General features: G+C 37.6%; 3 protein-coding genes across 3 annotated transcripts; 1 reads left to right on the top strand and 2 right to left on the bottom strand.

Moving 5' to 3' along the window:
* Positions 1 to 230: 230 nt before the first annotated feature.
* selenon (selenoprotein N) lies at positions 231 to 9,037 on the top strand. Its single transcript, XM_081393910.1, has 12 exons — positions 231 to 596; positions 1,501 to 1,618; positions 1,814 to 1,944; positions 2,170 to 2,382; positions 2,576 to 2,700; positions 2,864 to 3,001; positions 3,531 to 3,612; positions 3,811 to 3,999; positions 5,388 to 5,493; positions 6,665 to 6,777; positions 6,885 to 6,986; positions 7,065 to 9,037. The coding sequence occupies exons 1-12, from the start codon at positions 402 to 404 to the stop codon at positions 7,230 to 7,232; spliced, it is 1,680 nt and encodes a 559-aa protein (XP_081250036.1). The 5' UTR covers positions 231 to 401; the 3' UTR covers positions 7,233 to 9,037.
* On the bottom strand, positions 8,314 to 24,175 carry LOC308707415 (oxidation resistance protein 1). Its single transcript, XM_081393909.1, has 15 exons — positions 23,887 to 24,175; positions 22,698 to 22,923; positions 22,445 to 22,608; positions 21,557 to 21,624; positions 19,826 to 19,978; positions 19,496 to 19,627; positions 19,204 to 19,388; positions 17,767 to 18,083; positions 17,523 to 17,670; positions 17,209 to 17,374; positions 11,272 to 11,382; positions 9,968 to 10,120; positions 9,719 to 9,814; positions 9,512 to 9,585; positions 8,314 to 9,392 (listed from the first exon to the last, which is right to left on the bottom strand). Exons 2-15 carry the CDS (start codon positions 22,757 to 22,759, stop codon positions 9,257 to 9,259), a joined length of 1,965 nt encoding a protein of 654 aa, XP_081250035.1. The 5' UTR covers positions 22,760 to 22,923; positions 23,887 to 24,175; the 3' UTR covers positions 8,314 to 9,256.
* On the bottom strand, positions 14,177 to 15,492 carry LOC308707417 (uncharacterized protein; the record flags this gene model as incomplete). The annotated part of the gene is made up of 2 exons (XM_081393911.1): positions 15,139 to 15,492; positions 14,177 to 14,668 (listed from the first exon to the last, which is right to left on the bottom strand). Exons 1-2 carry the CDS (start codon positions 15,472 to 15,474, stop codon positions 14,177 to 14,179), a joined length of 828 nt encoding a protein of 275 aa, XP_081250037.1. The 5' UTR covers positions 15,475 to 15,492.
* Positions 24,176 to 24,232: the final 57 nt, after the last annotated feature.

Here is a 24,232-nt window from a genome sequence, read left to right as displayed (position 1 = left end):
CTTATCATTCATGGACATTACGCGAAAGACAGAGACAGTACATTCTCTGGCCCCGAACCGTATGATTATGGTCACACATTATATACTGTGTTTTAAAACCTAATCTGCTGCCTATCTAGACAGTATTTTTGCCATCATAGCCACGTTCCGAGATAGGCAGATCACTAGATTTGATCATCACACACCCAAAGTGTAATAGGCATAAATGTGCGCACTGGCCCTTTAAGAGCGTCAGTCAGACATGATCCACTAGCTAGCAGGAGAAATCTCGGAGAAGCAGGAGTGTTATATCCTCCTGCTCCGCTAACATTGTGATTTCACTTAAGAGTCTTGTTTTCACCCTGGGCTGTTTTTATGCCCCTGTAGTGATTTACAGAGCAGATAGAGACATTTATTAGAGTATGGCCGCAGACGTGGATAAAACTACTGCTGGAGACCCAACGGCTGATGATCATGATGAAGATCGCGCGACTCCATCCAGCAGACGCGCCCGCTCACGTTTCAAGCAGCTCTTCAGCTTATTCATAATCGCTGCTGTTCCTTTCATCGGCTTCTGCATTAAATATTATCAGGACATCCAGCTTGTGAAACGACATGTAAGTTATACCAGTTTGGTCAGATTTTCACTGCAGTTTGACCCCTGAAGGAGGGATGCTTCCCGGAGCCATTCTAGAGGTATTGCGTGATTGTCTTATTGTAGCTGTTCAAGCCACATGTTGTCTTTGTAGTTGACAAAGTTTATTTATCTTTATACACTCCTCTTTTAATATTCGTTTAAAGTGTAATGAATTTGGCTACAGACTGCCACGTCCTCTTTTGTTATTTGCGAACAGTAAACTTGCATCTGCTCCAGCTGCCCGCTGTTTTACAAGGGTTGGGTAATTGCCACAGCTGGGAAAGACTGTTAGAACACCAACCAACCCCCCTCTCTCTCTCTTTCATACATCACTGTTAATTCTGTCACTTCCCATATTAGACATTCTCCTGGTTGCCCTCCTTCTGAGACTGACAATAAACCCAGACACAACATACAAAGTAGGTCAGTAACTTAATTCAGTTAAAAATAAATCGACGCAGCCATCATTGTTTTGTTGCCCTCGGGTATTTAGCTGTGCTTTCCAAACGAATGGTTTGTTCTTTTGAGTCGAATCTTTTCAATGAATCAGTTGAACCGGTTAAAATGGTCTAAAATCATCACCCACGAATCTGCCTGGATCGGTCCGAGTAGTTCTGCAAGTCAAGTCGTGTAAAAATAATAAGCTTGAAAGTTAATAAATAACATTTTATTAAACCTTGCAAAAAAAAAAAACGCCGAGAACTAGGACGAAATTACAATAAACGGGAAGACATAATAAATGCTCCCCCCCCCCCCCCCCCCCCCCAGTTCAAAAGAACTAATCGCAAAATTAGCCTGTTTTACAATTACTAGTTCTTTCATTAATGGGAGCAGCCTGTAAAATTGCTGAGGTTTCTTCTCTGTTTGGATTGCCTCTATTGTAGGAAGCAGGATTGAAGGCGTTGGGAGCAGATGGACTCTTTTTCTTCTCATCCCTGGATACTGATCATGACCTTTATCTCAGTCCAGAGGAATTCAAACCTATTGCAGAAAAACTCACAGGTATTATTTACCCTGTCTGTACTCTTGCAGAGCATTAACATCCTTTCACAGGCAGATATAGTCTATTAAAGCAGAATTAATGTGCTTCAATGTCAGTATTCATCACTGTAGAAAACTGAATGCCCGCTGAGAGTTTTAAAGCAATGCATTTTTCACATTGTTGTAATGCCTGATGTCCATCTCTGTTGCCTGAAGGTGTGGAACCTCCTCCAGAGTTTGAAGAGGAGATACCACATGACCCAAATGGAGAGACGCTGACCATACATGCTAAAATGCAGCCATTACTACTGGAAAGCATGACTAAGAGCAAAGATGGCTTTCTAGGGGTAATTTAAACATTAGACTTCATTATTTATACATTTGTCACTAAGCAATGATATAAACAGACAGGGTGATGATTTCAAAATATATTAAAATGAAAATTACCATAATAAATTAATTTTATTATTATTAAAATATATATTTTTTAATTATATAACTTGGACCCATTACAAGGTAAATACTAAAAATGGGTGTATAAGGTAAATTGAGTGCAGTGTCCTTCTCAACAGGTTTCTCACAGCTCTCTAAGTGGGCTACGGTCTTGGAAACGTCCAGCTGTTCCTTCATCCACGTTTTATGCCAGTCGGTTCAAGGCCTTCTTGCCACCCAGTGGTAAATCTGCCCTGGGTGACACTTGGTGGATTGTTCCCAGCGAATTGAACATTTTCACTGGCTACCTTCCCAATAACCGTTATCATCCTCCCACTCCGCGAGGCAAAGAGGTACAAATATACCTTTAAATTTTTTAAATTAGTTCAGTGAGTTTAGTTGCTCATTGTTCACACCTTGTATTTATTCAAAGCAAATTGTTTAATAATAGGTTATCTGAGATTGTGAAGAGTATTTTGATCAAGAAGGAGATTGATTCGATCTCTTTATTTGTAGATGGGTGACGTGGTTGTCATTTATTTGCAGGTGCTGATCCACTCTCTGCTGAGCATGTTCCACCCGCGGCCCTTTGTGAAATCCCGCTTTGCTCCACAGGGAGCTGTTGCTTGTATACGGGCTGCTAGTGACTTTTATTATGACATTGTTTTCAGGTGAGTTAAAAAACTGCCATTTTAGAAATTTAAAATAAATGGGATTTTCTTAAAATCCAGTAGTAATCTACTGTGCATGTAACTGTTTGAAATCTTCTGTTTTAACTTTATTTGAACTGTGAGCCTCCAACGGATTCTAATGGTATTGTGCTAATAATTACAGAATCCATGCAGAGTTCCAGCTAAATGATGTTCCCAACTTTCCATTCTGGTTCACTCCTGGGCAGTTTGCTGGTAACATCATCCTCTCTAAAGATGCTTCTCACATCCGAGAGTTCCATCTTTACGTCCCAAATGACAAGTCAGTCTTCCCTCCACTATTCCTAACTGCAAGAATAAGCACTTTTCAGGTGTTGAGTGTAGGGCTGCGTAATTAATCTTGTTTTAATCATTAACACAATTTCTGTTTCTCTCGATAAATTAAGCATAATCGCCTGAGCATTTTGCCTGCTGGGTTTTTTCCTGACAAAGTTGTTTTCATTTGACTTTTCCATTATTTTGCATTAGTGACAAGCCTCCACAAGCTTTCATGTAAATAGAAAAACATTAACATAATTTAGAATTTAATTTTTCATTTCTCAGTTTTAGTTTTTAATTATGTAGAGTGTTAATTCATATAATAAACATAATGAACCAGAAAACTAGATGAGGTAAAATAAAACCATGTTCTCTTGATTTGTGCTCACATTAATGAATTCTAATGAAATGTATTAAAAAAAAACTAAAATCAAAATATTCATGATTATATAATTGTAATTGTGATCAAATATTTGTGATTATCTGTTTAACCGTTATTGTGCAGCCCCAGTTGAATGTGTTTTATATGGCAGAACTCTGAATGTGGACATGGAGTGGTTGTATGGCGCCAGCGAGAGCAGCAACATGGAGGTGGATATTGGATACCTGCCTCAGGTTAGAGCTGATAATTATGTACAGAGGGTTTTGATTTATGGTTCTACATAATACTGAAACTGCTTCCATTGACATTTTACTGCATGCTCTTAAATCACGTTGCTGATGAATCAAAGCTTAAATTATTATTTTACTGTCATCTTGGCATGATTAGCTAAAACATGATACATAAAGTAAACGGGCCGTATATGTTTACAGATGGAGCTCAAGGCAGCAGGACCCTCCACTCCCTCTGTGATCTATGACGAGCAAGGTAACATGATTGACAGCCGAGGGGAGGGAGGTGAGCCCATTCAGTTTGTGTTCGAGGAGATTGTCTGGAGTGCAGAGCTGAGCAGAGAAGAGGCATCAAGATGCTTGGAGGTCACAATGTACCCATTTAAAAAGGTGAGTCCCTTGCTACAATTCCTAAAAATTCATACTTGAACACCTGAAATCAGTTAACAAGAGTTTGCAGCAATGCTGTTGCAATGAAAGTTCTTTGAAGTCAGCATGGAATGAATTCACACTACCAATGAAGGTTTCAAAAAGGGGTTTTCACACCAATGTCATAGAAGAAGGGTTCCCCAAAGAACCATTCAGTGAACAGTTCATAATAAATAACCATTTTTGTTTCTAAAAGTAACATTTTAAAGGGGTCATATAATGGCATTTTTGTACAAGCTTATATGATTATTTAGGGTATAAATTAAAAGTTTGTAATATACTTGAATTAAAAATCCCCATTAGTATTGTAAGAAAACACTCATTTTACCTGGTCAAAAACAGCTCTGTTTTCAGCACGCCGTTTCAGTGCATGCGTCTTTAAATGATAATGAGCTTTGCTCACCCCGCCCCTCTGTTCTGTGTGTACACCGTTTCTAACACAATAACCATAACGCGTTGTTCATTATAAACGTGGGATTATGAATTATATTGAGAACGTCGTACATAGAAAACGTCATAATGTACCTGAGTGTAAAAATAGCCGCATTCATCGTGAAGCGTGCAGCAAGCGATTTGCAAAGATTAATATAAATATTAATATAAAGGTTAATAAAATGTTACTCACTTCAGTTCTTCTGGAGGTGCTGCAGGAACACGAATAGTTGGTACCGATCCTATTTTCAGGAACAGCTTCTTAGCAAAACCAGCTTTACTGACCCTCGTTTGTAAAGCAGTCTGGTGTGTGAAATGATTCGCAAACATGAAAGCATGGACGTTGATCGTGGGGAATCCCCGCGTCAATGCTTTGGGAATATTCCACCGAAACATCAAAATGACTGCTGTGTTCCTTATTACACCCAAGAACAGAACGCCACAATCGCTTAGATGCCATTCTTCTCCAGCATATCAATGCTCTATTATGACGGACAGCTCGCTCACGAGCGAGGGCGGGTCTGTGTTGAAACGCTGCTGTCAATCACAATCGTGGGAGGGGCGTCGATTTTGTGACGTCACAAAATCGAACGGCTTGATTTCAGAGAGGGTAAAACATATAAGGAGATTAATTTTTTTTTAATCATTTTATGATGGTTGTGTACAGGCACTGCCAACACACATTTCAGTACAATCAACTTGTAAAAGTGCATGTACCATTATATGACCCCTTTAATAATCTAAAGAACCTTTAGTGCAATGGAAAGGTTCCATGGATGCCAATAAGGAACCTTTATTTGTAAGAGTGCGTCTATTTTCTAAATGTTTCTAATTGTGAACGTTTGATCCATGTATGTTTTTTTGGAGCCCATAATTTTCACTCAAAATGTCAAACGCATGGGTCTTCTCTTTGGAAGGTGCCATATTTACCATTCAGTGAGGCCTTTAGCAGAGCTGATGCTGAGAAAAAGCTGATTCACTCCATTCTGCTCTGGGGATCCCTGGATGACCAGTCATGCTGAGGTAAGACACCCATGGTCGACTATAACAAAGCATACATGCTGCTGGAAGAGCTCAATTCGGCCATATGGGTCAGCATTAGGGATGCACGGAAATTTCGGCAGCCGAAGAGTATCGGCTGAAAATGGCAATTTTGGTTTTTGACTGAAAAGGAAAAACGGGCCCTCAGTGTTTAGCGCTGTTTGCCTCTCGCTCTAGCTGTTATCACTGCGTGATTTGATGCTCTGCTCAATTTTCAGCTCTATGCATGTGTGCTCCGCTCATGCTCATCGGAAAAGTCCACTCAAATAACATCCCGACATAAAAGTTCTATGTAATAGTAGACTTGTTTCTGTTTGGAATAGCCCTGTCAATCATACAAAAAAAGCTAATTTAAAATAATAAATAAAGCATTTTTGATTTTCAGTGGCCCAGAATTTTCATTTCAGTGTATCCATAGTCAGCATGACATAGATCTCTGGTAGTGTTAAAGGAGAACTCCGGTCAATTTTAACATTGAGCTCATTTTTTTGTACATTTGGAGTGCTGTCAATACAGAGAACAACGACAAAAATCGGTGTTGCCTACACCATGTTATCCTCTTTTTAAAATTTGCACCCTGTTGACTTCAATAGGGCAAGTACTAAACCTGCTTTTAGCCTCTTAACATCCTTGATGTGTCATTACAAGTGCACAGAAAATGTGAGTGATTCCTTCTGAGTGAACACAAGTGGATCTGACTGCAGTAGATGTGAAAGATATGTATAAAAATTATGTTATTTAAGCCAGCGCAAATACCTGTGTTTACATCCTGTTTTCGGGTGAAGTCCAAAGTAGTCGATTGCCGAGTTCACGCGCATAGGTTTATTACCTATGATCACGCGCGTGAACTCGGCAATCGACTACTTTGGAGTACTTTAGTACTTTAGTACTTGCCCTATTGAAGTCAACAGGGTGCAAATTTTAAAAATAGAATAACTCGGTGTAGGCAACACCGATTTTTGACGTTGTTCTCTGTATTGACAGCACTCCAAATGTACAAAAAAATGAGCTCAATGTTAAAATTGACCGGAGTTCTCCTTTAATCATTTGTCAGATTGTGTTTTAAAGCTAGAGTACTCAGGTTCTTTCAACTATATTAGATGTTTCTCTGATTTGCGTTCTGTACACTTCTGTTTCTCCTTATCTCCGGTAGGTTCAGGGCGGACTCTTCGGGAGACAGTCCTCGAGAGTTCGCCCGTTCTGGCCTTACTCAACCAGAGCTTCATCAGCAGCTGGTCTCTAGTCAAAGAGCTGGAAGATCTGCAGGTGAAGAGTTTGGGTTTTTTAGCTGATGTATATTTTTTAAGCCAAAATTAAAACTTATAATTTTAGATACATATCAGTGCTAATTAAGTGCTTTTCCTTCCATTTAGGGTGATAAAAAGAATCTGGATTTGAGTGAAAAGGCTCGTTTGCATTTGGAAATGTATACTTTTCCAGTGGAGATGATGGTGGCGCTACCCAACGGCACTGTGGTGAGTCTGCTTTAGATTTCTTAATCTGTGCCAACCTTATTCAAGTTGCTTAGATTAATATCACTGTAACTTCTCCAGGTCCATCACATCAATGCTAATAATTTCCTGGACCAGACATCCATGAAACCTGAGGAAGAGGGACCAGCTCTCAGTTTCTCAGCAAGTTTTGAAGATCCGTCAACCTCCACATACATCCGCTTCCTGCAGGAAGGACTTGAAAAGGCCAGACCTTACCTGGAGTCATAAAACTAGTTTAAAGATCAGATTTCTGTCTCCAGAAAAATCAGTGCATCTCAGAGAGAATTGAAGGGAGTATATGAGGGAAAAGAAAGGAAGTGCTGATATCAGCTCGACTCCCCCATGTCTGCTTTGAGGAAAGGTATGCGGAGGGGCTGACGCCATTTCTTCATTCAGAAGGCAGCTATTGACCACATCTTCTTGTACATGGTCCTTAGTGTGACACGTAAAAATGCACAATATAACATCATTTTGTCACTACAGTCACAAGAGTGTGGTTTGTCACCCCAATGAAACCGGGGTGTTAGCTATACACAATAATCTCAATTAAGTCATATATTTTTATATAGAAATTTGCCGTTTTATGTGCAAATTTAACACTTCTTGAGTGACGAATGTCATTAGTCTGATATATTGCTCAGATTAATGAACTAAAACAGCATTATGTAGTATTACTGATCTGATAAAACCACTTTTGTTTCATTACATACAAAGCCACTTATGTTTTGCTGCAAATTGTTTTGTTATTCCAGATGGTTCTGTAGGAGACAGAATTATCCAGGCTGTGGCTTCCACGATTAGGCAGTTTGTGATGGTCTTGTCTGAAAGCCCAATCAGGGTGAGGCCAGGCCTGATGTTGTTGTTTAAGTCTGGAAGCAACGCCTGTTTTTCTGTCTCAACAGAATACTGGCACTGTGCTAAAATACACACAAAGCAAAGCTTTGGATTTCAGCTCAACCACACAGCTGCAGGAAAGCTGCCATGGGCTCTAATATATCTGCTGAAATCCACTTTTGTCTAAAGGTGGAGATGCATAATGGCTAGTTAAATTTGAAAATAATTCTTTTAAAAATTAAATATAATGCAAAGAGCTCACATGCACTCGCGTCTGATTCTTTCTACCACATTTAAGCTGAAGAGCAGAAGCAGGAAGGAAAACTAGAATAGATTTATGTAATTTGGCATAGTATTCACTGTCTTGTTTAAATGGTGCAACTGAAGCTGAATTAACTTTTGCACAACTAATTATCTACCTTTGTCAAATAGATACAATGTGCTTTTTTTAAATAAATAAAACAGTGTTATTGTTAATTTGATGTTTATTAGGTAAGTTAATTAACACTTTAAGTATTGAGTGACTGCATTTTCACATGTATAAATATTGCATTGGTCTTGTATGACTATAATTTGTTTTGACAGTTTTTTTTAGAGCCATTGTTTGTACAGATATCTTTGTGAACTGATGTTATTACTATCGTAAGAGTTATTTACAGAAAGTAAGTTTTCCTACAGGCTAGGAATCCACAGGAGTGCTTAAGACTTTATGTGAATGTCTAAGAAAGTTTTGTGACACCAAAATTCTCAAGACATGAAACATGCAGCTCTGAGGTTTGTGTGATGTTTATGTGTGTGGTTTTTAACCCAAAATCATTTCAGTCTTGGTTTTGTTTTGGCTTGAGTGATGAGGAACCTTTTCTATGTGTAAAGTGTAGCTATGGAATTTAAACTAACGCCTAAGCTACTGTGTATAGCAGATGCTTTGCTTACTAACAGCAGGTGAGGCTTTAATCTGCGCCATTTAGTCAGGGTGTAGCTTATTTAAGTTATAAATGAACAGATAAAAAAGGTTTCCTCATCAAAGTAACATGCGCACTGTAACCAGCGCTGCAGTAATAATGTAGGACCCAGGATTGACCACACTAGTGTAAACGCGTACCATTCAAATGTTGTTTGGGCAGATACTATTCCATTCTGTCCCAGAACATTATTTCTTGTACAATGAAGTGCACTCATTTAAATAATGAAATTAACCCAAATGCATCAGGCTTTTTTTTTTTTTCAGCATGGTGGTAAGATGATAGGTGAGCTTTCATCCATTGGTGCAAAACTCTTCCCTTGACTTCACTTCAGGAAGAATATTCACAGTTTGCAGGGTCTCTTTCCCTTCATTTACAGGTGTCAGTAAAATGTGATCGAATAGTTAATTTGAATGGCCATATTTCCCACTAAATCATGATTATTTGGAGCATGTGTCAGCCAAATGTCCAGGCTTCCAAATCCAAAATTGTGAAGTCGTTAGTCTCAGACAGGCTGCAGTTATTAAAGGTGAAACAGGGGTTGCTTCTGCCCAAGAACAACCTCTCATCCACCCACAGACCAAAGTGACCACTGAAATGAAAAGAGACAAAAATGAAGTTTACTTGTACAAATCACTTGCTAGTCTAAAATAAAAGACAAGAAATATGCCGCTATGCATATATGGCATTTAGCAGAATATTAATATGTACCTTCCTCCTCCAATGGCAAAAGAGTCCAAATACCCTTTGATGAAAAAAGAGTTTTCTCCAGTCCATCGGAAACACTTAAATGTAATAAATATAATCTCAGAGGTGTTTCAAAGAAATTTCCATTAAGAATTTCATTTGATCTCATAAACCTTTAAAGTTGTTTCTCTCAATGATAATAAATTTGCTCAAATGTGTCTTTATGTGTACCTTAAAGCGTGGGTGAGACAGGAACAGGAAGGTCTCTCCGGTGCCATAAAATGCCTCACTAGGATGCAGAGGATGTGAGAGGAAGCTCCCAAAAATCTGAGGGGGAAATTAAAACCACTCAAATAACAATACACCTTAACGAAACCAAAACATCCAACTTAGGTCAAAATTACAAGTGGAATGAATATTGCAATTGAACAGTGACCCTTGACCCTCAGCTGTCCACTTCACCAGCTGTGAAATAATGACCTGCTGGTTGTTGTCCTTGATGATTATCAGCACAGGTGAGTCGGTAGTGCTGAGTTTTCTGTACAGGGTCTTGAGACTTGCCCCGTGTTTGTCCGTGCTGTAGGACAGCTGCCACGTGCGTCCGATGGTACGTGGAGGCAGCTCTCTCGAGATCTGAGAGAAGACGCATGCTACATATTTTACTACACATTACACACACTGGGCCACCAGCATGAGATCAGGGCCCGTATCCCTAAAGATTCTGAGAATCCTCTCAGAGAGCTCCTAACTTAACCTAAAAATTCCTTGCCAGGAGTTTTAGCTTAGAAGTGATTCCAGAACATTTTCAGTGAACTCTGAGCAAGGAATGGATGGAAAATCCTATCTTAGTGAGGAGGTGTGGTTGACCCCGTTGCTAGGTATGAGTCATCATTTCAAAAGCCGTGATTGGTTGATCCTACAAGTTTGATGAAAATTAACTTTTGGTGATAATGAGCAAAGGATGTACCCTCAAATCAATAAACATAATTATACACTCTAATCTTATGCAGACTGTAATTGTAAATAATATTTCACATTCAAGAAAATATCTGGAAAATGAATAGTAAGCTGTAGGGGTTATAGCCTAACATTAGAATCTAAAATATGTGAAAAATTACACCCTGTTCAAATAATGATTTGTCTTATTTGCTCATATTAATATCCTAGCTGGCATATTTGTACTTTCACTCCCATATGGACCCCATTGAAAACAAGATGGCCTATCTCAAGGGGCTGTCCTTAATGAAGTAGAAATTGCAACGTTACAACTCAGTGTGGTCTTAACGAGGGTAACACGGCTCAGCTTTTATCAATGTCTGTGATTGCTGGCTGGTCTATTTATGAAGGCTTGTTAAAAAATAAAATAACAAACATGATTCCTGCACGATCCAATCTGTAGCGTCTCAATAATTCCCTGTCATCCAGTGTTTGCAGGACATCTCTCCTGCCTCCTCTGTTGGCCATTTTGTGCAGCTGCTTAGGGGAACTCCTAAGCCACTAAAAGTCCTCTTCCCTGCTCTTAGCAGATCTCGCCTTAGGAGCCCTTTTAAGCGCAAGGAATCTTGAGAAATAGCTTTTATATTAACTGGGATTTTCGTGTCACTTTTAGGGGAAATTCTAAGAAAACGTCATGACTCTGAGAATTTTCTTAGAATTTGGCCGCTAGGAGCCACTTTTTGCACAAAAATTCTTTAGGGATACGGGCCCAGGTCTTCATTTTACAAAACTGCATGACTATGAATAAGTATTCATGTATACTGAATCTGAAGTGTGCGAGTACTGACCTCTCTAACTTGTTGGGCATCCAGTATGACACTCTGCTTCAGTATGTTAGTCAAACCTTCTGGTTCAGTAGAGACAGAAGCTTTCAGCCCACTCTCCTCCACTGACACCATCTGTACAGAAACAATAAGTGTATGACTCACCAACCCATACACTACCGTTCAAATGTTTGGGGTCAGTAGGATTTTAATAGTTTTATTCAGCAAGTATGCATTAAATTGATGAAAAGTGAAAATAAAGACATTTCTATCATACAAATGAAGATTTTTAGCATGGCAATGGATATGACAATATTAATGTAGTCGGTTTTGGTGGAATAGATCTGCTTTGCTTCTGTTGATTATTGGTGGTGTAGATTATTGTTGCTTCTGCAGAACAAGTACAGGAACTTGCTACTGCCAATACATACACTGATACACTGCTGTGAGCATGTAGCATATATAAAATTACCCGTAGCAGATGTGTACAGGTGGAGCTGGGGAAGGTGGAGGGTTTCAGAGGAACTCTGGAAGCATGCTGCAAAATGCTATAGTGAACGCTAACCAGCTATTTAAAGGTGCAGTAAACAATTTCTGAAAAACTGTCGAAAATGAATCGGACCAAGCAACACAACAAACTTCTAGCCAATCAGCTGTAGGGGGTGTGTCCACTCATGACGGGGTAGGAGAGAGAGTGAGCAAGAGGGAGATTTAAAGAAAGACTGCTAAAAGAGAGATGGCTGAGAGACATTACAAAACAGAAAAGGTCAGAGGAATATCAATGGAAAAAGAAGGGTTATGATCAAGCAAGAGCTTTAGGACCGGCGTTAATATTAGGGCTGGACCCGAATATTCGAATAATCATTCGGTGGGTTGGTATTCGATTTGAAAATTTGACATTCGAATATTCGTTTTTGTTTTTGTTTTTTTTGCACACCTGGGATCTCCCGCGAAACGGTTCTCATCTCAGGCATCTCAGGCGCGGCTCGAGACACGCGGAAAACGCGTGCATGCTAGAAATAGAACCGACGCCTGTTCCAGCAACGGGAGTGTTCGTTTGTAGCCTATGGACCGAAGTGCATGCCTGAGCTTGTGTTTTGGGTTAAAAACCCAAAATGTTGCTTTGACATTGTGAAAAATAGAATAATAGAAACAAAATGTATTAGCCTTTTTACCCGTTATTATCAATCTAAATTAATCTCGTTTTTAATTTAACTTAATTTCGTTTTTTTTTTTTAAATTTCGTTTTTTCTTTATTTAAATTTCGTTTTTCTTTATTTAAATTTCGTTTTTCTTTATTTAAATTTCGTTTTTTCTTTATTTAAATCTACCCTGTACTGTGTCAGTAATTTGTTAGTCAGAAAAATATTAGACTACCTTAAAAGTATTGCTTAATTTAACAGACCTGTGTGTGTGCGTTTTATATCACTAGTGCAGTGTCCGTTAGGAGCATATAAGCCCTGCCTGCGTGAGGTGCGCCGCTTCCCGCTCGCGCTTTTCTGTAGTTTACTAAAAGTTTAAATTCTGAATGTGTCGTGTGTCGCGTGTCCATCTATATTGCACCAAATGCGACACTGCACTCCCGTGTGAAGTCGATTGGATGAACGGTTCTCGAAATAATAATAATGCAAATGGACAGACAGACACATAGAGATTCCTGTCTTTATTAGAGAGAAGAATATGTTCAGCCCCCTCTCTCCGAAGCTTCGAATATTCGATGTTCATTACTACCGAAGCTTCGAAGCTCAAAAAAATGGTATTCGGACCAGCCCTAGTTAATATTAGAAAAGCTTTCCAGCGCTGGAGAGACCTAAGCGGGAAGGTCTGAAAACAGAGACCGAGGTTGCTTTGTTTCTGCTCCAAACGTAACATTGCTTGAGTGTATGCTGCTGGTGCCTAACAACAAACTCTTGCTTATGTTCATTTTTTGCTCTTCCTTGTCATTCGTTCTTCATCTTCGCTTTATTTTTCTTCGTTAATGCATTTTGGGGGCGGAGCAATGAAGTGTTTGTTTGGGTTGATTTCAAATATGAAATATTCAACAATGATTCTCAGAAATTGCTTACTGCACCTTTAAATGTTGAGCAGCAAGCTCATTGGCTGCAGATGCACAGAAACCAATCTGCTTGTGCCATGTAGTTAATGATGTAAAAGAAGGACCCATCAACCTGCACCATCTAAAGTTTCATAACAGAACGTGGCATTTATAATGTTACAGAAAAAAAAATTATATTTAGATAAATGCTGTTATTTGAACTTTTTATTCATCAAAGAATCCTGAAAAAAATGCATCTGTTTACAAAAAAAGCACAACTGTTTTCAACAGTGATAATAAGAAGAAATGTCTCTTGAGCAGCAAATCAGCATAGGATGATTTCTGAAGGATCATGTGATGAAGACTGGAGTAATGGTTGCTTAAAAATCAGCCATCACAGGAATAATTAAGCAATTGGTGAACATAGGAGACTTCTTTAAAAAAAAATGTTTATAAAAAAAGTGTATTTCACTTTAAACTAGCACCTATAAATAATGAATGCATGTTAACTACTGCAGTTTCTAGTTTAATAATATGGAGCACTAGACAGGTATATGAGAGGTGTAAACCAATTTGCTCATTCACGATGTGCCGTGTACAATACTCTACTGCATGAAAATCTAAAATATTTTTTGACCTGTGGATTAATTTTGTCTTCACATTTTAGTACTATATTTACACAGAATAGGGTTTACAAGAACTTTTGTATTGATAAAATCAAACTCCAGTTAAATATTGAAGTTTTTATTTATATACATAAACATTTACATCTGTGAAATAAAATAAAATAAAATAAAACATATATATACACATATATATATATATATATATATATATATATATATATATATATATATATATATCTATCTAGTCTCAGTGAAAACATGATGCTGTCTATGTTTGGGTATTTCGCACAGCTTCATACAGTACTTGATGGATCTTGAATTTAACCTCAGGCTTCCGGTGAGGATCAATTTTTGCCAGCATGTCAGCAATGACGGCAGCGAATCTGAAATCTTCAGTGTCCTGCTGCATGGCCCTCTCCCTCTCCCAGTCCAGCTGCTCCAGTATCTTCAGTAAGGCTTCTTCAGAGGTAGACATTCTCTTAGGCATTAAGTCAGTAGAAGATGGTGAGGCATTGGAACAGGATGAGATGCTTGGGGTAGGGTAAGTTGAAATTGAACAGGGCGAGGGGCTGCGTTTGGGTGATGGACAGGGTGGAAGAATGGATGGAGTGGGGGGAGGTGGCGATGATGGCATGAGGGACAGGGGTGGAGGTTTGGCCGAAGTCACAGTCTCTGATGTTTCTGATGTTCCTGATGCTGGAGAGGTTAGAAAGCTGTTTGTCTTCAGTTGTTCCTCAATGGAGTCCACTTTATATATTTCCTTATGAAGAAACAAAAATTACATTCAGGTCTAAAAGATGTTGTAAACGAACTAAACAATGGGTATATTTTACAAACATGTATACAATCTACCACTACATTTTTCATTCCCTTCTAGCAAAATTTTAAGCAACTTTAGTATTAAAACCACAATGAAACAGAAGTACAAATATTTAATTCCATATTAATCTGTACCATATTACTCTCTTACTGAAACAGACTATAGATATATAAAAAGTGTAGGGCATCCCATCCCACTGAACTATGCAACACTAGCCTGAGAACACAGTAACATCCGTCAATAACGTTAAAGAAAGGAAGAGTGACGTTAGAATGAAAGGTTAGAAAGTGTTGTCTCTAACTCTAGGGCTGAACGTGTATTCATTTAATAAAATTCATTCAATAAATGCCTAAATATATGCATTTGTGCATTTAGCGATTAAAAAAAAAAACATCATTTGTGTTTCTTACCTTTACATTTGAGACTTTTCCCCGATGTTTAACAAAGTGGCATAACCATCCCAGCTCTGTCATGATCCTGTATGGACTTGGATCAATGCTTCCTGTGTAGACCCTCTTCTTGATCCTCACAAACTTGTCTCTTAAATTCTTCCACGCTTTACGGCAATCTGCCTCGTCTGTTCCCGTGGCGGCGGCGATATCTTTCCATGCATTATTAATAATCTGAACGTCAGTATTATCGCGCATACTCCGATCATAGAGGCACCTATGTCGGCGGACTTGGTCCGCCACTATTTTCTCGAAATTATTCATTCTCAAATTAGTTGCGAAAATTGGAGACGTCATAGACTGTAAAAAAATGAACGCGCGAAACCTTGCGGAGCCAACGCGCGCGATACTGCGTGCGATGACGTCACTGTCGCGCGCGAGGGTTTGCTGTTTGGACAGTCACGGCTGGTGGCGCTGTTTCTTACAAAGATTGAAACAAATGACTGGTCTCTTCATCCAAGTACTTTAATCTACCACCAAAATAACACTACTGCAGTTTTACAGATGAAAACCTTGAATGAATGTTCAACATCTTTATTCATATTATATGAATTCCCTATCTAACATAATGTGAAAATATGATTTAAGACTCAAGGTTAATGAAGTAACCACAAGATCTAAAACATAACAGATAAAGCTAAAAAAAAAATTACATTATAGTAAACATATTATGAAGACTAAAACTACTGTTCAAAAGTTTGGGGTTGTTAAGATTTTTTTTTTTTTTTTTTTTTTTTAATACTGTTTTGTATTTTAATCTATTTTAAAATGTAATTTATTCCTGTGATGGCAAAGCTGGATTTACTCCAGTCTTCAGAGTCACATGATCCTTCATAAATCATGAGGTGTTTTTGAGTCTAACTAGGCTTCCACCAATAGGTGACATCTGCCAGTTGTGGGCAGGAAAGAGCTAAAAACAGAGACCCGAAGTTGGACACTCTGCTTCTCATGACGCTTGCGAGGTGTTTGTGCACTTTATCACATATGAACTGCATTAGATGCAGTATTTGTCAAATACATAGACGTTTAGATGTTTTCATGAAGCAACAAAAACACTTTTCATTCAAGTCTTTATGTACTGCTTAATACAGCGCCATCTGTACAAGCATAAAGTTCAACAGAAGCCTATACTATTTAAATACCAATAAAGTGGATCTATATTTTTTATTAGTTTTATTTTGATAAACATGACTTGCAATAACATTAAGGTTAGATGAAAAGAGTTTTTACTTTTATAAAAACACAAATTTTTGAACATCACCTGAGCTGAATGTGTCAGAATAAACACGAAACTGCTGTGTCGTCATCAGAGCTCGTGAAGCCAATTTGGGCCAGCTGTAGCACATGACCGAGGTGGCTGGTCTCGTCTTGCTCTCGCGGTACTTTGATGGCACACGTGATTGTGACGCGGCAGCGGACAAACTTTCTAAACAGAATGCATTGCGTTGCATCCGATTGGTCTAATATGCTGATTTGCTGCTCAAGAAACATTTCTTATTATTATCAATGTTGAAAACAGTTGTTCTGCTTAATATTTTTTGTGTAAACCATGATATCTTTTTTCAGGATCCTTTAATGAATAGAAAAGTACAAAAGAACAGCATTTATTTGAAATACAAATCTTTTGTTACATTATAAATGTCTTTACCTTTCAAAAGCTTGGGGTCATTAAATTGATCAAAAGTGACAGTAGTGTATGCAAAAAGTAGTTTGTTTTAGGCTTCAAGTTCTTGACCTTTGACCATGATTGAGATACTGAGGGTGTGAGTAATCTGGTTGTCATAGAAGCAACACTACAAGTCCATAAATATTGTTAAGCATGTTCGACCAGTGAATTACCATGTCTGTATTTACAGATGCAAAGTGTTTTAGTTTTAGTATCATTAAAGTGAGCGAGAGACATCCCCTGCACATTCCAACCAAAACAGGCATTTTTCTTTGTATCACTTCAGTTCGATTGTTATTCCTGCTCTCTTGACGTGTGTTATCTCAATTTATTTGTTTAATCCATACATTTAGAAAATAACTGACCTCCCAGTCCTCTCCGGCCTGGCCTTCTCGTGGAGACCCCTCTTCTTCCTCATCATCGAGAAGCACAAAATCCTCTTCATCATGCTGTGCTTCATCCTCCTCACCTCCCTCCAGGATGCACAGGTCCGGTCGATGCTGGCTCATGTAAGCGTACAGCTCGTCTGAGCTACAGCACAAAATCAAAGGGAAAAAGAACAAGAAAGTGAGATGAAGTAACTTGTACTATAACATTATCAGCATATTAATTAAAACATTCTGCCATGTTTTGCTGTTTATTTCTAGCAGGCTGTGTAGTCTAGGTAAGGCTTAAGTACCTTCCCTGCTGCATGGTGAACCAGGCGTCTCTGGAAGGAATTTTAGGTTTAGAGAAAGCCCTTTTCTTCCCATGCTGCAGTTTCTGTCGAATCCTCACAAACATCAGAGATCCGTTTATGCCACTACTAGATGTAGAAGTGCAAGGACCTAATGAGTGAAGAGAGATAACTAAGTGGATTAGCTGAAAAAAGAGTTGTCAGTACAAGTTAAATGTCAAAGTTCTTGAGTAAAAATCCTGATTACCTAACAGCTGTCTTTCCAAATATGACCGCTGTTCGGATTTGTCTCGGAATTCATATTCTTTGTTTCCTCTCTGAACACTGTCTGGTCCTCCACAACAGAAAGTAGCAGCAGCAGATGTTAGCATTCCCCCAGACTGCCTCTCAGCTTCAGACATGTCCCTGGTCTCTCCAACTACCTCATCCTCTTCTTTAGCATCCGGAGTCGCTGTCAGATCATGTGAAACGGAGGACACAGGTGCGGGAATGGTCTCTAATGCTGACTGACGGGTTTTCTTGTGGCTGTTTGTTTTGCTCTTTGATGGCTTACAACTGTTACATCTGGAAGAAAAATGAGATCAATGTGTCTGAGCTGTATGTGCAATGAATGATGGGAAAGTTGCACTGTTTAATTAACAACCAAAATTCAGTTGTTTGGGGGGTGCTGAGGGGTCTGCAACAAATTGTCACTTATTTGTGAGTGTGTGTATATACAGTATGTATATACTGTGTGTATATATATACATATATATATACACACACACACACACACACACACACACACACACACACACACACACACACACATACATACACACACACATTATCTATTACAAATTACATTATATAATTACATTGTATATTACAAAATGTATTTTCAGGGCTGTCAAAGTTAAACTTCTGGTGAATGACATATGTTAAATGTAATGAATTTTTGTACATTCACCAAATTTGATAATATTACAATTTTATTCTGTTATTCTCTGTTAATCTCAACTATTTGCTTTGTATTAATTAATAATTTATATTATTTATAATTGATCATTTTATATATATATATATATATATATATATATATAATTTTTATACTATCTCATAATTTGGCAGCAGGTATATTAGGCTGCTATCACTTTAAAACCTGACACACAGACCCATTATACTGTTTTATATAGCCATTATGGTGTATTTATGTGCACGCACTTTGGGGTTGAGCACAAAATCTGCTGGAATGAGTAAAATGATGCTCAATATGCACAATCCCATGCCAAAATTCAAGCCCCGTAACACCAAAAATATTCACCCGAAGCAAATTAAACGAGTGATTAAAGGGACATGGGTTTGTGTGTCACTCGCTGTTGGAGAGATTAGAGAGCAAGAATGCACAGATTGCATTGTGTATCTATTCTGCAGGAAGAGTTTCAGAAATTTCAGTATCGATAAATCAATATTTTTGACAACACTAGATTGCACTTAGTTTATTATTTCAGATGCCTTTTTAAATGACTTGAAAAATGTATATTATATCAAATTCAATCCACCAAAGTGGCTAGTAGGAATATCCACCTGCATTTGGAAGGTTAGTGGGTGTTAATGTCAAGCCCTGTATATATATATATATATATATATATATATATATATATATATATATATATATATATCCAAGCAGTGAAGCAGAAAGTACCTGTATGTGGTCTTGTTGAAGTGAATGTGAGAGATATCTGTGTAGAAGGACACTGAGGCAAGATCATCCACAGAGCAGGAGAATACATATTCTTCACAGCCATTCTCCTGAACAAGTGGGTGAGACTTTTGAGGGTCAAAGAAGATCTTATTGGACGTCACCAGCAATATTCCAGAGACCACACCCTAGTGAGACAAGCAAAATGGTGAGTCAGAACTGAAGCTGAATATGCTGCATTTTATCAAATGTAATGGGAATATAAAACAGGGTAACATAAACCTAACATTGTCACCTTTCTGTCTGTGATGTAACGGGAGAACAGTTTGAGGCAAGACATTGCGGCTGGCCCCTCCCCCTGAGAGCATTCAGATGGAAGAGCCAATAGACACACATTTCCATCAGGTAAAGGAACTGCCTCCACATCCTACGAGAGATAAATAAACATCACACAAAACAGTAGAAGAGAAGCCGTTGTGAGTCACTACATTACAGTTTGACTGGCATCACAAAGAGCTTAAACTTGGAATTAATGCTGTACTGAGATTTGTCAGGGTGTTCACTATTTAAACCATAATTCATTAAGCGCCAAGGTTTGTAAACACACTATTTTTTACTCTCTCACCGTCAGTTTGTCATATTCCGCATCCGTGGAAGGAGACACAAGAGTTGCAGTTCCCACAACACCAATGTCGAGCGCAGGATCAAGGCTGTGCTCTTGTCTTGGATGTGGGTCAGAAGCTGTCGCCGTAGAAGTTGAGACCTTGTTCTTGGATAACTGTTTGAGGTGGTGCATAAGGAAAGACATTGTCACACTGAGAGCAGTTTCACTTCCCTTCCTTTTTTCCACACTGCTGTACACCCCCTCATTTCCTTATTCATAGCCCAGTGACATCAGATGTCTGGACTTAGTCACAGCACCCAGGAACTATTAGCTAATCACAAAGATGCATAATTCATGCAAATGGGTTTACATGACATTGTCACTTCCTGTCATAGATTATTTTCCTTTGTCATGTTTGTCTCCCAGATGTCCCGAGAGATCTTATGCATAAGAATAAAAATTAATAGGAGATTAACTGCAACTTTTTTTCAAATAACATGATTAAAACCGTAAAGACTAGTGTTTGTAGTGTTTACCTGTGGGCCTGTGAGTTACTAAACTGAGAGCACATTAGAATGATTTCTGAAGGCCCAATCATGAAAACTGACATTACAGAAATAAATTACATTTTAAAATATATTAAAATAGAAAACAGTTTTTTAAACTGCAATAATATTTCACAATATTAATGTTTTTACTGCATTTTTGATCAGATAAATTAAGTCAAGCATAAGAGACTTCTTTCAAAAACATAAAAAAATCTAGTCTTTGAACGGCATTGTATAATAAAATTAAGTATAATACATATGATTTAATATGCATAATTAATGTACATAGGGACACCCTAAAAAGAAAACCTATGCAAAAACTATTCTGACCTCTATTTCTGATTTTATTCATGCCATTAACTGAAAGGTGGACTTCTTTTTGTTCCACAAATCTTACTCAAATCAATGAACTCTGCGCACAGTGTAATATCTGATCGTCCAAACTCAAATTCTTCATTCCCTATGGCTTTGCTACAGACAACTGCCTCCAGACATGCAAATAATGTTGGATAACATGTATTACTTATACTGGTAGTGGTATCTAATGATTTGCATAGTTTTATCTTTAAACAAACAGCCCAGTCTTTTATTCTGAAACTGTTTAAACCCAGCACACTTAATAGCAAACTAAAGTCAGTTTGTTTCCATATAACAGAAAAGTCACACTGAGAATCTTGTTGATGATCTTGTAACACATTTCATCTGGTGAAGCTTGAATAACGACAGACGTTGTGTATTTTCAACGGTGTCTCTGTGTAATACAATTCAAACAATATTACCTACTGTACACAAGAAACTAAATGGACATCAACTTAAAAAAATGAGAAGGAAAGACAGTTTGATATTGAACAGAAACATTTGGCTGGGTCATCAAATTAGCCTAGTTTATTATTTCTAGTTTATTAATTCATTTTAAATAATAAAATATTAGTTACCAAAGCCTTCGCAGTCGGCATTCTCCCATTACATTTGCTGTAAAGTTTCCATGTTCTCCTTGAATTATCCATTAAACAGTTTCATTAGAGATCTTTTAAAGCTTGACAAGACAGCATGGGGTGTTTCAGTAACCTTTGTTCCAAAGTTATCAGTACATGACGGCAAGGTATGACAATGTTGGCAGTTATATTTATGGAGACTTCTATCACATATAAACAGGAACTTGAAGGCGATAGAGTGTGTAAATAAGCTTAAAAACTTTACTCACTCCGTGTTCATTGTTTCTGCATGACTCCAAAATCTTCGTTATTGGATCTTTGACTGGAAATGCCGCCTCTATGAAGATAGATGCAAAAACAGTTGAAACTGCACACAAGTAACTAGAGTGAAAGCAGATGTGTTTGTTTCTCAGTTTGTTTCTTCAGCTGTTTAAACTACACACACACACTGAGTATGTTTAGTAAGCAGGAACTGTAATTTTAAACCAGTGTTTGTGAATCATTACCATTTAAAAAAATGTCAGCTGGGATTTTCAATGTATATGTACAAACTCCAAGATTGGCTTTACATTGCAGTATCACTAAGGCTGCATTTATTTATCAGTAATATTGTGAAATATTATTACAATTTAAAATAACTCTTTTGTATTTTAAAATGTCATTTATTCTTGTGATGGCAATGGTGAATTTTCAGCATCATTACTCCAGTCTTCAGTGTCACATGATCCTTCAGAAATAATTCTAATATGCTGATTTGCTGCTCAAGAAACATTAATGTCAGTGTTAAACAGTTGTTCTGCTTAATATGTTTGTGGAATATGTGATAAATTATTTTAAGGATTCTTTGATGAATAGAAAGTTTATTTGAATGTCTTTACTGTCACTTTAAGTTTTCAATCTTGATCAATTTAATGCATCCTTGCTGAATAAAAGTATTAATTTCTTCTTCTTTTTTTTTTTAATCTTACTGACCCCAAACTTTTGAACGGTAGTGTAAACCCTTTATGCAGTACTGAATTTCATTTCTGTTTCTAACTTAATGTGCCATAATAAAAAAGCAACTTTATAACTAAACACTATTTCTGTATAGGTGTGTAGTTAGGTGCCTAAAAAATCAGAAGCTAATTGTCAATCGTTGTTGATGGTCATTCACTTACCCTTTAGATAGTACTGTCTTAGTTTGGGGTTTCGGATTTGGTGATTTCCTTTGCCACACTCCTGCCCAACACTGTTCCCCAGCACACTCTGAGCGCCTATGGAACATTGAGCAGTAATGAAGCCTGGAGGCTGCGAAATTCCAGCCGGCAGCTTTGATCCCAGTCTAAAGACAAGATGACACAGGTCTCTTTATTAATTTACACATTAATGATTTCTTTTTCATCTATCCCTTTAGTCCCAACCAAACCTTACCTATTCTTAACATTTCCAAAGTAGCTGGCCCTGCTCTTGTCTCTCTGAGCTCTGTGGTCCATGAGGTCTCACTGCTGAGATTGAGAGTTGACCAGTCAAAAAAAAGTTAACCCTTCCAGTACAGGAATCAGTGATGGAACGACTGTCCACTGCTGTGTCGGCATCTGGAATTCTTCCTCTTCCTTCTCTCCATCCTCATCAGCATTCTCTGCACTTTACAGGAAACCTGCAATATGCAATAAGAAGAGTCTGTACTTAGTACAAACCATTTTTTATATGCACAAGACATTTTCATTGTATTCTTATATATATATATATATATATATATATATATATATATATACACACACACACACACACACACACAAATACACACACACACACAAACACACACAAGTATTATAGATAAGTAAATATATTTCAATATAAATTATAAATATATCATTTTGTTATATTGTCTTTTTTTATTTGATTTAGTTTTACCATTCATTGTATCTCTTTTTTTTTTACTAATATTTTATTTTCTGTACTATTTTAATACTTCAGTTACTATGTTCTGTATATGCTTCAGCAATTTTGTAAGGATAGAAAATCATGCCAATAAAGCTTAGTTGACTGAAACAAATCGATCTCTTTCGGTCCACATAGAGCCAGGGAATGCATACATCTAACAAAAGACACAGATTCATGCAAAATGGCCTACTTGAGCCCAATATTACAGCAAATACCCAGGTCCAGTAATTATGTGGTTCATCTAAGTTTTTTTTTTTTTTTTTAAACAACATCATCGACGACAACAACAACATCATCATCATCATCTACAACATATGCTCACAGCTGCTTTAAGAATTCAGTCATTTAATGTCGAAGCAATAATCAGGCCCAAAACACAGTACAAGATGTGGATTGTTGATAGTGCTGTTGCTGCAGGCCCCAAATGCATCACAATGTCGCACTTCTGTGTCTAGAATCCACAATAATATATAGATATATATATATATACAGTATTAATAAACAATATCTTTTCTGAAATCTTGATAGATCATAATTATCTCTCCCGATTAAAATTCTTAAGCAGTATCTACTGATGGACCACTCATTGTGCTCATGTTTTATGTGTTTCTCTAAACTTGGCACTAAAATTGAGATACAATAATCGAAAATCACCAAATATGTGCATTCATCTTACCTTGGTCTTTAATGATCCCATATAACGACCAGCTGATCGGGACGCTCCGCATGATGCACTGTCATGTGTTTTGATGCCAGTGAATCTGTCAGTCAGTCATTAGATAATAGTTAGGACCGCTCAATTCCCAATTACAATTCCCTTTCGCTCAAATTCCCAATTACAATCGAAATATCGTTTCAGAATGTACCAGCTGAAAATATCTCCCTCTAAATATTTGAATTTCTAAATCTACATTTGCTTCGATGCAGTCTGGCCAAGCAGGTATATTAACTTCCATCTGCAAGGTGACTTTTATTTTGTTTTTATGTATATAGTAGTTTAAATAAACCTAATGCGTCTGTAT

Source organism: Scardinius erythrophthalmus (assembly GCF_964197995.2).
Source record: "Scardinius erythrophthalmus genome assembly, chromosome: 19".
In the NCBI taxonomy this organism is placed as follows: Eukaryota; Metazoa; Chordata; class Actinopteri; order Cypriniformes; family Leuciscidae; genus Scardinius; species Scardinius erythrophthalmus.
The sequence above is the reverse complement of the archived record's forward strand: the minus strand, read 5'-3'. Positions and strand labels throughout refer to the sequence as shown.

Coding starts and splice junctions, on each gene's coding strand:
- LOC308707415 (XM_081393909.1), bottom strand. CDS start 22,759: ATGGACCACAGAGCTCAGAGAGACAAGAGCAGGGCCAGCTACTTTGGA. Junction 19,628..19,825: donor CGGAATATGACAAACTGACG/GTGAGAGAGTAA, acceptor TATCTCTCGTAG/GATGTGGAGGCAGTTCCTTT. Junction 9,586..9,718: donor TGTCTCACCCACGCTTTAAG/GTACACATAAAG, acceptor ATTACATTTAAG/TGTTTCCGATGGACTGGAGA.